Below are 17,769 nucleotides of genomic sequence, written 5' to 3'. Positions count from 1 at the left end.
TGTAAGTGCAGAGCGAGAATGGGAATAGCCGGCTACGGAGGAGAGAGAGATAAATCCCTCCCTCCCCTCCTCAGTGCTGGCCCGCCCCCCACAGCTGAGGTCCGATCGCATGAAGAAAAAGAAAAAAAAAAATACCCCTTAAACCTATATAATGTGGGGAATTAAAATCTTTTGATATCTAATGTACAATTTCAGCAGGAGCCCATCTGGGCCCGATGCTTTACCGGAGGCCACGTCACTCAGGGCCATGCTGATTTCTTTAGTTATATCAGCATCTAAAATGGTTTGCTGACTCTCACGAGTAGGGTACTGTAAATCCATTACAGTACGGAAGACAATCATCTATATTAAAGGGAATCTGTCACCAGAATTTTCGCAAATAAACTAAGAATCCCCTTCTGCAGCTCCTGGGCTGCATTCTAGAAAAGTTCATCTTGCTACGGGCCCCCCTTCCAGACCTAAACACTTAATAAAATCTTACCTTTTGGTATGCTAATGAGGTTTTCTGGCCACTGGGGCGGGTTATTTTTTGTCCGTTATTCCCCCTCTTGCCACTGTTCGCCGTCCCCCATTGTTCATTTACATACATGAGGCCGCCGCCCTCATGTAACCCAGTGCTCCTGAGTTCTCGCGCATGCCCAGTGGCACTATCGCAGGACTGAGCATTGTGAAAATTGCGAGCACTGGTGAGGTTATTGCGCAGGCGCGAGATTATGGGCGGCGCCAGAATGTCATCACCAGCGTCATCAAAGTACCCGCCCATAATCTCGTACCCTCGGTAATAGGTAACGTGGATGATATGGCCAGCACTAGCGCATAACGGTGAAGGCAGAGGGAAAAGCGCGGGCACGAGATCATGGGCGGGTACTTGGATGACGCTGGTGATGAGATTCCAGCGCCGCCCATAATCTCGCGTCTGCGGAATAACCTCACCAGCGCTCGCAATTTGCAACAATGCTCAGTTCCGCGAGAGTGCCACTGGGCATACGCGAGAACTCAGGAGCACTGCGTTACATGAGGGTGGCGGCCTCATGTATGTAAATGAACAATGGGGGGTTGCGAACAGCGGCAGGAGGGGGAATAACGGACAAAAAACAGCCCACCCCAGTGGCCAGAAAACCTCATTAGCATACCAAAAGGTAAGATTTTATAAAGTGTTTATTTAGGTCTGAAAGGGGGGCCAGTAGCAAGATGAACCTTTTTAGAATCCAGCCCAGGAGCTGCAGAAGGGGATTCTTTTAGTTTAATTGCGAAAATTCTGGTGACAGGTTCCCTTTAACAGGGCACTTAGATTTGTATAAAGTGTAATAATATGCTCGGAAACAATGAGTAATGCAATCTGCAGACGTTACCATTGAGCCAACTATAGCTCTAATCTTGAGAATAGCATTAGCCATGTTATGTTGACAAGCCATAAAAGCCAATAGCTTCTAGATTGATTCAAAATAAGACTGATGAGTAAAAAAAAAAAAACAACAAAAATATAGAAAACAAACTTATCCTTCAACTTAGCATCAGTAGGATATGCATAATGATGTTGAAACTAAAACCTTCTCACTTTAATTGCCTCTGTGGGGTTAGATATATATGTTTTGCCTCCCCTAAATTAGACCCTATATCCATGTCCGAGAAACCACTTTCTTAATATATGAAAAAGTAAAGAACAGGCTACCTCTATGATATACCTTAATTGTATCCCAAAATAACCATTCCAGTTCATCAGGAATTCTATAATTGGGGCCTATGAGCGTCAGTCAAAAGCAATTAAATTCCCAGGGAGGCCTATGATCTATTTGGTCCATTAGGGTCCCTTCACACTTAGCGATGCAGCAGCGATCCGACCAGCGATCTCACCTGGTCAGGATCGCTGCTGCATCGCTACATGGTCGCTGGTGAGCTGTCAAACAGGCAGATCTCACCAGCGACCAGTGAACAGCCCCCAGCCAGCAGCGACGTGCAAGCGACGCTGCGCTTGCACGGAGCCGCCGTCTGGAAGCTGCGGAGACTGGTAACTAAGGTAAACATCGGGTATGGTTACCCGATGTTTACATTAGTTACCAGTGTGAGCAGGGAGCAGGGAGCCGCGCACACTGAGCGCTGGCTCCTTGCTCTCCTAGCTGCTGTACACATCGGGTTAATTAACCCGATGTGTACAGCAGCTACATGTGCAGAGAGCCGGAGCCGGCAGCACAGGCAGCGTGAGAGCTGCAGAGGCTGGTAACTAAGGTAAATATCGGGTAACCACCTTGGTTACCCGATGTTTATCTTGGATACAGCTTACCTCAGCTGTCAGACGCCGGCTCCTGCTCCCTGCTCGCTTCATTTGTCGCTCTCTTGCTGTCACACACAGCGATCTGTGTGTCACAGCAGGAGAGCGGCTTTGAAGAAAACGAACCAGGGCTGTGTGTAACGAGCAGCGATCTCGCAGCAGGGGCCAGATCGCTGCTCAGTGTCACACACAGCGAGATCGCTAATGAGGTCACTGCTGCGTCACAAAAAGCGTGACTCAGCAGCGATCTCGGCAGCGATCTCGCTGTGTGTGAAGCACCCCTTAGGAGTGTAAGTAAGTATTACCGGGCTGTGGACTAAAATCCCTCTGCCACCATTCTCCACCTTCTCCACACAGATAGCCACACCAATAGAGCTAAAAACAAACAATCTGAGATAAAGTATGCCTAGATAAGGAGTGACAAGTGCAGGGTGGGAAGCTCGCCATAAATGCAACCATCCATTACCCTCCATGTATGACAACAAAGTGGTAGAAGAGAATCTAGTCACAGGGGTTGTTCCTCTCAATCTAAATTCGTCCTAATTATTATTTATAACCAAATTAAAGTCTCCCATACATATGCCATCTGGGTAGCTTAAGGAGAAATCACCGCTCGTTTAATTCTAAGTTAGCTGGGGGAGGATTATATAAAAAGACATTAATAAATACTCTTTAGAATTTATTCCTGCAGACGTAAAAACAAAATGGTCTTCTGGATCTCTTCCCACCTAACCAGTTTGTGGAATAGCAATGAAATTCCTTTAGAATAGCTGGTGTGCCGACCCTTGTACCCAGGGTTTCTTCACCCACCTAGCTGAGTCTATAGCAAGATGTGTCTCCACCAATATTATTATATGTGGATGGTACTTAACCAGTGAAAATACCTTCACCTTCTTACCAAAGAGCCAAGGCCCCTCACATTTCAAGACATATCTTAATAGTGAAGCCATATATCTGTAGAAAATCTAAATAGGAGAAAAAGGAACTACCACTTTACAAAGCATGAAAACAATCAAAGGATATAGAAGAAATACTTCAGTCTGGAACAATTCCAAGGGTGCCAACATACCTGGCTATGACCATGAGATAAATATAATATATATATTTTTATCTATTTCATTAGTTATTATACCACCATTTATTCCATGGCTCTTAACATGTGAAAAAGGGGCACATAGAAAAGTACATTAATCATGAGCATTTTGAGGCACGGACTGGTACAAGAGGAGAGAAAACCCTGCCTGCGAGGGCTCACAATCTACAGGGAAAGGTAAGGATGCAGCAGTCGACAGATAGAGAATATACATTATATTGCATATATTATACACACATATATACACACACACACACACACACACACACACACACACACACGTTGGACAAAATAATGGAAACACAACGTTTTAGCATCATAATCTTCGAACATGTTATAGACATGCAAACCGTGACATATGTTAATGTATTGTAGTTGATTATTTGTGTTATGCGATGTGTATGTAAATTAACTGTTTGTTTTGCAGAACTGTAAGAACCTGATACCAATGGCAGACTTCTCGGATTTTCAAAGAGGCCAAATTGCTGGTGCTCGTATGGCAGGCGCTAATGTAACAAAGTGCACGAATGCTTGACGTGTCAAGAGGTACTGTGTCCAAAGTAATGTCTGCATTTGAAAGGGAAGGAAAAACGTCCGCAGCAAAGCACAGGTCCGGCCGAAAGTCGAAGTTGACAGAGAGACCGTCGGACTCTAAAGCGAATTGTGAGAGAGCATCGCAAGACCACGGCTCCGAAAATCACTGTGGAGCTCAATGAACACCTACAGAACCCAGTTTCCACGAAAACTGTTCGTCGGGAGCTGCACAAATCTGGATTCCACGGAAGAGCTGCAATTAGAAAACCGCTGCTCTCAATGACAAATGTGTCCAAGCTTTTAGAGTGGTGTAGAAACCTCCAGAATTGGTCCCTCGAGCAGTGGAAACATGTGATATTCTCAGACAAATCATCGTTTACCCTATTTCCGACCTCCGGCCGAGTGTACGTTTGGAGACAGCCGAAAGAAGCATTCAATCCAGACTGCCTTCTCCCAACCGTAAAACATGGTGGAGGTTCTGTGATGATCTGGGGTGCTATTTCGTGGAGATCCGCCGGGCCAATGATATCCCTTCATGGAAGCATTAACAGACGAGATTATTTAGGCATTTTGGGCGACCAAGTGCATCCCATGGTTCAAGCACTGTTCCCGGAAGGGAACGCCATCTTTCAGGATGATAATGCACCAATTTGTGACGCCCTGGACTATTCAGGTTGTCACAGGGTTCTGCACAATATTTCTCTCCCTGTGCAGGGGTCAAAGCCCCATAGTTCTGGGAACCTAACCTGCAGTACTGCCTCCACAAATCCTAGATACACCTTGCACCACATCTGTCAGGCACACCAGTGGACTGTTTAAGCAGGAATAGGGACGCCCACCTAAGGGTCAGGCAGGGAGGTGTTAAGTGAGTTGAGTGGTAGCCCTCGAGCTGTGAGGAGCTCTGAGGAAGCTGGGAGTTGTAGCTCCCAGGGGAGAATTACACTAGGTTGCATACGATGGTCTGGACCTAGAGGAGTCGGACCCCCGGTCGCAGGGGATTGAGGGTAGGTGCCTGGGACCTGTCTTGGAGGATGGTCAGTAGTCTGGGCCTAATCACCGGTCCGGGACCGAAGGCACGACGGGGTACACAGACCCTAGGTGGGGGAGAAGCTTCAGGCGACCCGGCAATTAACCTGGCAGGCCCGGGGGCGGGAGTTATGGTACTAGGCCGCAATGAAGCCGGGGACTAAATTTAATACCGCGGCCGACAAACAGGCTCGGTCGGCGCGGAAGTCCCGGTCTTCACAAACCAGCAGCTGCTGCAGCGTCTGTGAAACAAGCGCTCCATGCACAGTCACCATGGGGACACAGAGTACCTTTAGATGCAGGGCCCTGTCCCTGAGGATACATAGACTCCTGTCCGGCAGATTCCCACAGGGGCTGCGGAGGGAGCCCGGTCCCAGTGAATGGATGACCGGTCAGGATCCCACTTCTCCCAGAGCCTCTAAGGGATGGTGAAGGAAAACGGCATGTGGCTCCAGCCTCTGTACCCGCAATGGGTACCTCAACCTTAACAGCACCGCCGACGTAGTGGGGTGAGAAGGGAGCATGCCGGGGGCCCTGTGGGGGCCCTCTTTTCTTCCAACCGATAAAATCAGCAGCTGCTGCTGACTAAAATGGGAATGCATGAGTGGATGTGTGCCTCCTTCCACACAAAGCATAAAACTGAGGAGCCCGTGATGCACGGGAGGGTGTATAGGCAGAGGGGAGGGGTTACACTTTTCAGTGTAATACTTTGTGTGGCCTCCGGAGGCAGAAGCTATACACCCAATTGTCTGGGTCTCCCAATGGAGCGACAAAGAAATTCTCTTTTTCTTTATCGTTCCTATGGGAGACCCAGACATTGGGAGGTCTCAAAGCAGTCCATGGTGGGAATAAACAGAAAACTGAGAAGTAGGCGGAGCCTAACTTCACAAATGGGCGACAGCCGCCTGAAGGATGCGTCTGCCCAAGCTCGCATCTGCCGAAGCATGAGCATGCACTTGGTAGTGCTTTGAAAAGGTATGCAGACTAGTCCAAGTGGCAGCCTGACAGACCTGCTGAGCCGAAGCCTGGTGCCTGAAAGCCCAAGAGGCACCGACAGCTCTGGTCGAGTGTGCCTTGATCCCCGGCGGGGGAGGCACCTGAGTACACTGGTAGGCATCGGAAATGGCCGACCTAATCCAACGAGCTATGGTCGGCTTAGAAGCCGAGAGGCTCTTACGCCGACCTGTGGTTAGCACAAAAAGAGAGGTGCACCGCCTAAGAACAGCGGTGCGAGACACATAGATCTGGAGCGCCCGCACCAGATCCAGAGTATGCAACGCTTTTTCAAAGCGATGAACAGGAGCCGGACAAAAGGAAGGCAGGGAAATGTCCTGGTTAAGGTGTCTCTCCAGTAAAGGAGACAAACTCTAGCACAGCGCCACCTATTGGAAGTAGCGATCCTAAAAGTCACAAGTGGATTTTCAACAATCCTTTGCAATATGACTCAGGATATATAAGCCAGATCAGAATCCCAATTTGCAGACACGGTGTTTCGGGGTGCTTGCCCCTCGTCAGTGCAAAGTATGGGGGTGTCTGATCTGGCTCATGAGAAAGCTATGTGGGGACCACGGGGGAACACTATTCTCCTTAAGGAGACTTTGCAAGCCAGTCTGGCTGCCAGGTAAGGGGACTAAACACCGTGTCTGCAAATTGGGATTCTGATCTGGCTTATATATCCTGAGTCATATTGCAAAGGATTGTTGAAAATCCACTTGTGACTTTTAGGATCGCTACTTCCAATAGGTGGCGCTGTGCTAGAGTTTGTCTCCTTTACTGGAGAGACAATTTGAATATTTCCCAGAGGGGCATTGCAGCTATAAGTCCCCTTACCTGGCAGCCAGACTGGCTTGCAAAGTCTCCTTAAGGAGAATAGTGTTCCCCCCTGGTTAAGGTGGAAAGGAGAAACCACCTTAGGGAGAAAGTCCGGAGTCGGACGGAGAACCACCTTGTCTTGATGAAAAACCAAAAAAGGTGACTCCGAAGAGAGCGCAGCCAAATCAGAGACTCTCCTGAGGGAAGTTATGGCCACCAGAAAGACCACTTTCTGTGAAAGACGAGACAAAGAAACCTCCCTAAGAGGCTCAAAGGGGGGTTTCTGCAAGGCCGTGAGGACCAGATTGAGGTCCCAGGGATCCAAGGGCCGCCGGTAAGGCGGAATGATGTGAGACGCGCCCTGCAAGAAGGTGTGCACCTAAGCCAGCCGGGCGATACGCTGCTGGAACAACCCTGACAGAGCCGAGACTTGTCCCTTGAGGGAATTGAGGGATAGTCCTAGCTGCAGACCGGACTGTAGAAAGGACAAAAGGGTCGGCAAGGAAAAGGGCCAAGGAGCATGGCCGGAAGAGCGACACCAGGACAGGAAAATTCTCCAGGTCCTGTGATAGATTTTGGCCGAGGAAGACTTCCGAGCCCGAGTCATAGTGGAGATGATTTCAGGAGGAATACCAGAAGCCGTCAAGATCCAGGACTCAAGAGCCACGCCGTCAATCTGAGAGCCGCAGAATTCTGGCGGAAAAACGGACCTTGTGAGAGAAGGTCTGGACGGTCCGGAAGATGCCACGGCACCTCTACAGACAGATGGAGTAGGTCTGGGTACCAAGCTTGCCTGGGCCAGTCCGGAGCAATGAGGATGACCCGACGGCCCTCCATTCTGTTCTTGCGCAGAACTCTGGGCAAGAGAGCTAGAGGGGGAAACACGTAGGACAGACGAAACTGGGACCAGTCTTGAACCAGAGCGTCCGCTGCAAGGGCCTGAGGATCGTGGGAGCGAGCCACGTAAACCGGAACCTTGTTGTTGTGCCGGGATGCCATTAGATCCACTTCCGGAGTGCCCCACTTGCGGCAGATTGACTGAAACACTGCCGGATGCAGGGACCACTCGCCACTGTCCACGGTTTGACGGCTGAGATAATCTGCTTCCCAGTTTTCCACGCCTGGGATGTGGACTGCGGATATGGTGGACTTGGAGTCCTCCGTCCATTGAAGGATGCGTTGAACCTCCAACATTGCCAGGCGGCTGCGTGTCCCGCCTTGGTGATTGATGTAGGCAACCGCTGTCGCGTTGTCTGACTGGACTCGGATGTGCTTGCCCGCCAAAAGGTGGTGAAAGGCTAGGAGAGTTACAAGCACAGCTCTGGTTTCCAGCACATTGATCGAGAGGGCTGATTCGGACGGAGTCCAAGTGCCCTGTGCTCGGTGGTGGAGACATACCGCTCCCCAGCATCCGTGGTGAGGATCACCCAGGACGGGGCCAGGAAGGAGCGTCCCTGAGACAGAGAGAGGGGCCGAAGCCACCACTGAAGGGAGCCCCTGGTCTGTGGCGACAGAGCCACTAGTCTGTGCAAGGACGAAGTCCGCTTGTCCCAACAGCGGAGAATGTCCAGCTGCAGAGGACGCAGATGGAACTGGGCAAAGGGAACAGCCTCCATTGACGCCACCATCTGACCCAGCACCTGCATCAGGTGCCTGATGGAATGACGGCGGGGCCTCAGCAGAGAGCGCACCGCCAGATGGAGGGACTGCTGTTTGACTAAGGGCAGCTTCACAAGTGCCGGCAGAGTCTCGAACTGCATCCCTAGGTACGTGAGCCTCTGGGTCGGAGTCAGAGTGGATTTGGGCAGATTGACAAGCCACCCGAATTGGGCTAGAGTGGCGAGAGTGAGCGAGACACTTCGCTGACAGTCTGCGCTGGATGAAGCCTTGACTAGAAGGTCGTCCAGGTAAGGAATCACTGCCAACCCCTGGAGGTGCAGAACCGCAACCACTGCTGCCATGACCTTGGTGAATACTCGAGGGGCCGTGGCTAACCCGAAGGGGAGAGCCACGAATTGGAAATGTTCCTCTCCGATTGCAAAACGTAGCCAACGCTGGTGTGAAACTGCAATTGGCACATGCAGATAGGCATCTCTGATGTCGATGGATGCCAGGAAATGTCAGATGCCAGGAAATGTCATTGAGGCAATGACTGATCGCAGAGACTCCATGCGAAAATGCCGCACCTGAACATGCTTGTTGAGAAGCTTGAGATTCAGGATGGGCCGGAAGGAACCGTCCTTTTTGGGGACTAGGAAGAGATTTGAGTAGAAACGTCTAAACCGTTCCCGGGCGGAAACCGGTACAATTACTCCGTTGGCCTGCAAGGATGCCACGGCCTGAGAGAAGGCGACGGCCTTGGAGCAGGGGGGAGTTGACAGAAAAAATCTGTTTGGCGGGCTGGAAGAGAATTCTATCCTGTAGCCGTGGAAGATGATATCCCGCACCCACTGATCGGAGACGTGTTGAAACCACACGTCGCCAAAGTGGGAGAGCCTGCCACCGACTAAGGACGTTGCTGGCGCGGCCAGATAGTCAAGAGGAGGCTGCCTTAGTGGCAGCAGCTCCTGCGGTCTTTTGTGGACGCGCCTTTGTGCGCCAGTTGGGTTTTTGGTCCTTGGCTGAGTTAGTGGACGAGGCCGAGGGCTTAGAGGATGACCAGTTGGAGGAACGAAAGGAACGAAACCTCAACTGGTTCCTACCCTGGACAGGTTTCCTGGTTTTAGTTTGTGGCATGGAAGTACTCTTCCCGCCAGTAGCTTCCTTAATAATTTTATCCAGTTATTCACCGAATAGCCTGGATCCAGCAAAAGGGAGCCCAGCAAGGTACTTCTTTGAAGAAGCATCTGCCTTCCACTCTCGAAGCCACAAGATCCTGCGGATAGCGAGGGAATTAGCCGAAGCCACCGCAGTGCGGTGAGAAGCCTCCAGCATGGCAGACATGGCATAGGATGAAAAATCTGAAGCTTGGGAAGTTAAGGCAACCATTTCGGGCATAGATTCCCTGGTGAGGGAATGCATCTCCTCTAGAGAAGCAGAGATGGCTTTGAGAGGCCACACTGCTGCAAAAGATCGGGAGAACGAGGCCCCTGCCGCCTCATATACAGATTTGGCCAGAAGATCAACCTGGCGGTCAGTGGAATCCTTAAGAGAGGTGCCATCAGCCACTGATACAACGGTCCGGGCTGAGAGTCTAGACACCGGAGGGTCTACCTTTGGTGAATGAGCCCACTCCTTGACCACCTCAGGTGGAAAGGGAAAACGGTCATCAGAACCACGCTTTGGGAAGCGTTTGTCAGGACAGGCCCTAGGCTTGGTCACAGTGGCCTGAAAACTGGAGTGGTTAAAGAACACACTCCTTGTCCTCTTAGGCAAGGTAAACTGGTGCTTTTCTGCCAGAGAGAGTTGCTCCTCTGATACTGGCGGATTGAGGTCCAGTACAGAATTAATGGACGCAATCAAATCACTAACATCTGAGTCACTTTCGGACAGATCAATGGGGCACATGGAGGTAGCCTCCGAGCCCCCAGTAAAGGCATCCTCCTCGTCCTGCGAGTCAGCTCTTGAATCAGAGCCGCGGGACGAGGAAGGAGAGGGGACCCTGCGTCTCCTTTTAGGAGGTCGGGGTCTGGGACCAGATGAAGAATCCTCTGTGAGCTCCGCTGAGAGAGCCCTAGCAGCAGAGGCGCCCTGAGAAGGGGGCTGATGCATGTTCAGCAAAGTCCGGGACAGCTGTCCCATGGAGTCGGCAAAAGACTGGGAGATTGACCTAGAGAAGGATTCTACCCAAGCCGGGGGTTCAGCCACCGGAGCCGGAGCAGCCGGAGGGACCACTGTGGGTGCGATTCCAGGCTTCAGGTTAGAGCAGGCATCACAATGTGGATATGTGCTTGGTTCAGGCAGCACGAGCTTACATGCAGTGCATATTGAGTACAGCCTTGCTCCTCGTGTGAGACATGCTGCTGAAGTGGGGGCTCTGAGCCAGAATGACCCACAGAGAGTATATAAGAAGGTCCACAACCGGAGGTTGTGGCTTACCAGACCGTTTGTGTGCCCTCCAGATCCCACAGCCCGGACCCCCAAGCAGCTTAGCAGGGATGCTGCAGCCAGCGCTGATCCAGAGAAAAACGCTGAGAAAATGGTGCCGGAGCGAGGAGAGGGGGCGGGACCTGCTCTGAGAGCGGAATCTGGAGAGGATTGTCCCTCCCCTGTGCCGAACGGCCGCTGGGCGGAGTCGCACTGTCCCTCTGCATGATTGAGATGCGAGGGCAGTGAAATCGAAAGTAGGCCTCCGGCAAAGTCGGGGCCTAAATTTAAGCGATGTGGCCGGCGCGCAGGCACCATCGGCGCGGTTCTCAGGCGACAACCAGAGAACCGGCCGGAAATGTCAGAAAAGTTACACAGCACACTCTCCCACCATAATAAAGTACCGGGACCCCCCGAATATAAACGTCTCAGGTACTTAGCTTGCTGAGACGCAGGGTTCCAAGTCCCTGGGGATGAGTGCTCCGTCCAGCAGGATCCTGAAGGGCTGCGGATGGAGACCGGTCTCCTGCAAAGCAAGGAGAACCGTGCTGGCTCCCACTTCAAGCCAGAGCCCGAGGGATGGTGAAGGAGCGCGGCATGTAAGGCTCCAGCCTTGGAATCAACCTTAACAACACCGCCGACACAGTGGGGTGAGAAGGGACATGCCGGGAGTCCAGGCTTGGACCCGCTTTTCTTCAAAAACTTTCCAAAAATGAAAAATCAGATGAGAATGCATGTGTGGATGTATGCCTCCTGAACACAAAGCAATGAACTTGCTAGATCTGGTTATCCAGGGGGTGTATATGCTCAGAGGGAGGAGCTACACTTTTTAGTGTAGTACTTTGTGTGTCCTCCGGAGGCAGAAGCTATACACCCAATGTATGGGTCTCCCATAGGAACGATAAAGAAATTATATATATATATATATTATATATATATATATATATATATATATATATATATATATACACACACACACATTATTGTGTGTGTATATATATATATATATATATATATATATATATATATATATATATATATATATATATATATATATATATATATATATATATATATATATATATATTTTATTGTGTGTATATACATATATACAATATTATTGTGTGTATATATATATATATAATTATTATATGTGTATATATATGTTTATATGTGGATGGATGGATGGATGGATGGATAGAGAGAGAGAGAGAGAGCTGTAGCAGCCTGCCGTGACCACGTGGGCCCGCTCATTACATATGCACGCCCATCATCTCTCAGCGAAACCGGCGCTGACAGGTGGGCGGGGTGATGGGGGGGGGGGTGCATAATTAGCAGCCGGCCGTGATCACCCCTGGCAACTACAGCCTGGAGTGATCATGTGCGGCTGTATTCACTGCCCCCCGTGCATCATTATCAGCGCGGGGTGCACTGAATCAGTGTACTCACCCCGTCACCGTGTGTGGAGCCGCCCCCCTGCAGCATCGCGTCTTCCTGTCTGTGGCCGGCGGTCAGCTGATCTGGACACTAGCGGCGCGCACCGCGATGACGTCATCGCTGTGCGCGCCGCTAGTATCCACCAGAATCGATCAGCTTACCGCCGGCACAGACAGGAAGACGCGATGCTGCAGACAACGTTGACTGCTCCACACAGCGGCGCTGCAGCTGAGACAAAGATCAGTGCTTCAGGGAGTGAGGAAAGGTAAGTATAAACGTTTATTTTTTTTTTCCTGTGCCACAGGATACAAGCCATTTACCAGGATGGGGGCATTTCATGAGCAGGATGGATGGGGGGTATATCATGAGCAGGATGGATGGGGGGTATATCATGAGCAGGATGGATGGGGGGATATCATGAGCAGGATGGATGGGGGCATATCATGAGCAGGATGGATGGGGGCATATCATGAGCAGGATGGATGGGGGCATTTCATGAGCAGGATGGATGGGGGCATTTCATGAGCAGGATGGATGGGGGCATTTCATGAGCAGGATGGATGGGGGCATTTCATGAGCAGGATGGATGGGGGCATATCTTGAGCAGGATGGATGGGGGCATATCATGAGCAGGATGGATGGGGGCATATCTTGAGCAGGATGGATGGGGGCATATCATGAGCAGGATGGATGGGGGCATATCATGAGCAGGATGGATGGGGGCATATCATGAGCAGGATGGATGGGGGCATATCATGAGCAGGATGGATGGGGGCATATCATGAGCAGGATGGATGGGGGCATATCATGAGCAGGATGGATGGGGGTATATTATTAGCAGGATGGATGGGGGGTATATTATTAGCAGGATGGATGGGGGGTATATTATTAGCAGGATGGGGGGTATATGAGCAGGATCATATACAAGGCAGGAGGATCCTTATCAGAATGGGGTACCTTAGTAGAGAATTTGGGGACATTACCCCCATAACAGTGTCAGCAGCAGATCCTCGCCCCATAACAGTGTGTCATGACCATATTTTTTGGTTAAAATTTTATTTTCCTATTTTCCTCCTCTAAAACCAGGGTGCGTCTTATGGTCAGGTGCGTCTTATAGTCCGAAAAATACGGTAGATAGATAGATAGATATATTAATAACACACACACACACACGATACTTTTCAGAGGTTGCAAAACGTGTGTCCGGGTCCTTTTGCCTTCAGACCTGGTGATTACCATTGATTATTTATGTACATCTGATTCTGTGATGTCTGTCTTTTTTATTTAATTTCATTGCTACCTGACACTATCAGGTCCAGCGGGTTGTTGACTATATATATCTCTAACCACTTTATGGTGTTTAATTATATATGGTTATGTAACTTACTATCTGCTGGATATATATACATTTATATGAATGAAGAGAACATAGTTTTCCTTGGTCTGTGATTGACATCTACTACTCCTGTCCTCCCTATTTTAAAGTTTTGCTCTATGTATGCTCTTGCACTTTGATGTTTAAATAAATATATTTTGGTAATCAGCAATTTTGCTCTCTGTTCTTTTTTTAATGTTTCTGATGAGCTGCTGGTAATCAAATCGTGGGTCCTCCCACTTTTGGTTTATTGATTTGTATTTCTATGGAATATATGTACTGTAAGGATACAACCGGCAATGTGGCAGATGGCTGGTATGTGTCACAGAGGTGGAAATCCTCTGCGATCTGAACCTGGAATGTTTCTCTGGAACTTGTAGTTCCATGAGGATAGTTGTACACATTCAGGGCTGGGTTCATGGGATGGTCAGAAGTGATGGGCGGGACTGACCATCCACATACCTCCCATACGTAGGTGTGTCTCATGGGATTTAATGGAGCGGTCGTTTGTCACATGATCTCTGTGTGCCGGTGGGAGCCATCTTTGTTGGAGCACATGTGCAGGAGATCCTGTGCATACAGAGCTGGTGAGGGCTCTGAAATGTCAGGGAGCTGCAGAATCCACTGAGGCTTTGAGGAATTGGAACGTGTACAAGGGCTGGGATGGTGAGACACACACACACACACACACACACACACACACACGTCTGTCAAAAGTAAGATATTCTTTGTTTTCTGAGTGAAGGGATTGAGTAATGTCACATTAGTTACCTCTAGTTGCTCATCTGCCATCAGCTGCAAAACCAGCCATCTGATGCCTTGTACGGTTTCTTCAATATTAAGGAACATAAAGAGATTGTAGAAGACCATTGTCTGAGTATAGGTTAAGACCGTATATCTCGCATGCCAGGAACTACTTCTTGCAGTCTACGGATTCAAATGGCAGAAAAGGTCAGTAAGAAATAAGTGTTCATATGTGTCAAACTCAGAATTTTTAGGGTATGCGCGCACACTGCAGAAAAATGTTGCACCTAAAAACTACACCTTACGGCAAAAAAACAAAACAAAAAAAACAAAAACGCATTTTGTGGCCGAAAACCCCCCACAACAAAATGCATTTTTTGGGTGCGTTTTGGTTCCATGTTTTTGTTTTTTTTTTAATTAGTGTATTCAATGATTGGAAGGGCTAAAAAACACAGAACAAAACCTTACAATTTGACAGTGCTTTTTTTTTTCGCCACCCAAAACTATAAGGAAAAAATAAGCAATGTGTGCACAGCATTTCTGAATTCTCAGACTTTTCAGGGAGAAGGAGAGACATGCAGTTTTGGGCAACAAAATGCACCAAAAAAAAAAAAATGGTGGCAAAAAACACAGGGGCCTTAATATTCAAGGAAAGGTTTTGAGCAATTCAGACTAGCAATCAATTATCCATTACCTCAAACACACAAACAGTTAATCGATTAACAAAGCTATAGTTGGTCAAGTAATGTAACAAAACTAATAAAACAATACAGTAGTTGAGACTACAACCATCTTGAAGGGAAGTTGGCACAAGCATATAGAAAAAAAACAATAATTGGCAGTTTAATCCTGAAAACTCATTTTTTCTCTCATTTGTCATACGTATGTCATCCGTTTCTATATATGGGAAAAATAATTCTGGCACATGTAGGAAATATAGTAAACAGCAGGTAATGTCTATTTTTTGTGTTTATTTTTCTGCACAATTGAGAAACCAACATTTCAGCTCATAGAGCCTTTCCCGAAGCTTTATCCTGTGGCTAGTCTATGCAGGGGTGTGGAGAAAATGCATATCCTAGTGCGCCTGTGTGGAGCTTGGTGAAGATGGAGGAGGTCCTTAAAAGTGAACCTGTCAGGTCCAATATGCACTCAGAACCACGAGCAGTTCTGGGTAAATATTACTAATCCCTGCCTAACCGTCCCTGTATACACTAACTGATAAATATCTTTAGAAAAAAGTATTCCAAAAGATTTTTTACCATATGCTAATGAGCGAGGGGACTAGTCACCTGGTCGTTAGATCCCCTGGTTAGTCGCCCCTCATTAGCATGTTAGTACGTCCCTGTGGGTGTGCCATCATGCTAATGAATACGCAGCATCACAGGATGATCTCACTCAACTCTCCGCTGCCATCGCTGGATTTCGGCTCAGTGCGCATGACCCCGGAGGTTCAGTCATGCGCACTTCTTCAGTTTGAAGCCAGGAAGCGTACACCCGGCTTCATAGTGCGCATGACCCAAACTCCGGGGTCATGCACACTGAGCCGAAATCCAGAGTCAGGCGGTGATGGCAGCAGAGAGGTGAGTGAGATCTTCGTGTGACGCTTAGTATTCATTAGCATGTTAGCATACCCACAGAGGCCCACAAGGGTGTACTAACATGCTAATGGGGGCGACTGGCTAAGGAACCAATGCCCAGGGGACTAGACCCCTCGCTCATTAGCATACGGGAAAAAGATCTTTATAAATACTTTTTCTAAAGCTCCCTTTATCTATACTAGTGTATACAGGGACGGTTAGGCAGGAATTACTAATATACACCCAGAACTGCTCGTGGTTCTGGGTGCATATTGGACCTGACAGGTTCCCTTTAATGGAGGAAGCTGAAATAAATTATCTACACATTAAACATGGAAAATAGATCACAAATGTAAAATGATTAACTGTCCATGGAGCTACAGGAGGTTCTCTACACCCCACCTGTCAAATAGCAGCCACAGATATTCAAATGACTGACCACGGACAACATACTCACTTGTTTTAATACACTGAGAGCCATGGACACCTGTTCGGGGTACAGCAGCCCTTGAGACATCAGGGATAAGCACATTTTTGCATCTCTTTTCAACTCATCATAGTTTGTATCATTTTCTACAGGTGCAATCTAGTGAGGGAACAACAAAAACAAAAAAGTTAGAAATGACTACAAGGTATAAAAAGACTCTTACACACTTTATTCTTATATTGTGCATCACATACTGTAACTATATAATAGTTGTTGTCTATAGGTAATATATAAATCCCATAAAACAGTTTTTCCAAGGTGACAAACACCACGGCTTTACATGATTCAATTACACGCCGCATTGTGCTTGGTGATGTAAGGCTTTCATGCAGCTGTTTGGCCATGGAAGACATGGAGCTCCTGGGGCACAGTTTTTGTGCTGACAGTACTACCAGGAGGAGGTTTGGACTCTGCAGTTATTTAGACAGCAAAGTATTGGTGACGCTTAGACACTATGGCCCCAATTCATCAAAACTACTCTTAATGGGGGGTTGTGGTAGAGTCCTAGGCACCTGATTCATTTAATGAATCAAGGGGGTCACTAAAGTGTCATACACCTACCTGTCGCTCGCTACAAATCTTACTCCATTTAGGGACTGAAGTAAAATTTGTCGCATAAGGCACACGGCAGCGTCACCACGGCCCGGTGCCACACATTTTTTAAAACATTGAAAGCTCCATTATTGTGCAACTTTGAGCTGGGCAAAAATCTAGTGTCTGTTATATTGTTGTTTTTTTTTTGGTGAACTAGAGCGGTGTGTGTGTGTGTGTATGTATAATATATATAATTTATTGAAAAAAAAAAAGCCAGCAGTGGTGGGCATACCGCCAAAAAATCTCAATGTCCCAATAACTTGTCATGTGGCCTTGAGCATCAAGTACAGCTGACAACGATGTCTCCTGCTGGTCACAAGTGGAGGTATTGTCTATGGAGGCATGGCATCCCACTCTTCTTGAAGGGCAGCCCTAAGGTCCTTGAGGTTAGGGGGTACCGTGTTATGAGCCTCTACACAGCAACTCAGCTGATCCCATAGGTTTTCTCTGGGATTCAGGTCTGGAGTAAGTGCAGCCGCTCCATTAGAGGTACCCCAATCTCCAGCAGCTGTTCTCTAATGAAGCAACCTCAATGAGCTAGAGCATTGTCGTCCATGATGAAATCAGTGGTAGGGGCTTGTCACTGTACTATTGACAAAGTGTAGGGCAGTTCTGTATTGATAAGACACATCTGCCCACACTGTAACACCACCACTACCAAAGGCTCATCTGGTGACAAGAGTGGCTGATGCATAGCGCGCTCCTTGACATGTCCAACATTATCGGAGGCTAGAATTTCTGCTCAGTGTGAATCGACTTATCAGTGAACAGCACTGTGAACCACTGCCCCTTGTC

The 17,769-nt window shown here is 48.4% G+C and overlaps 1 protein-coding gene across 2 annotated transcripts in view; it reads right to left on the bottom strand.

The window, feature by feature from the left end:
• The window catches only part of PSME4 (proteasome activator subunit 4), a 250,124-nt gene that overhangs the window by 15,267 nt on the left and 217,088 nt on the right, over window positions 1-17,769 (bottom strand). For both annotated transcript variants that reach the window (XM_075339344.1, XM_075339345.1), the window contains 2 exons: window positions 16,351-16,479; window positions 14,344-14,499 (listed from right to left, as the gene is read on the bottom strand). In XM_075339344.1, coding sequence (XP_075195459.1) covers window positions 14,344-14,499; window positions 16,351-16,479 — 285 coding nt within the window. The remainder of the gene's footprint in view (window positions 1-14,343; window positions 14,500-16,350; window positions 16,480-17,769) is intronic.

The sequence above is a fragment of the Anomaloglossus baeobatrachus genome, chromosome 3 (assembly GCF_048569485.1).
Source record: "Anomaloglossus baeobatrachus isolate aAnoBae1 chromosome 3, aAnoBae1.hap1, whole genome shotgun sequence".
In the NCBI taxonomy this organism is placed as follows: Eukaryota; Metazoa; Chordata; class Amphibia; order Anura; family Aromobatidae; genus Anomaloglossus; species Anomaloglossus baeobatrachus.
This window is presented reverse-complemented; position numbering and strand designations above follow the sequence as displayed.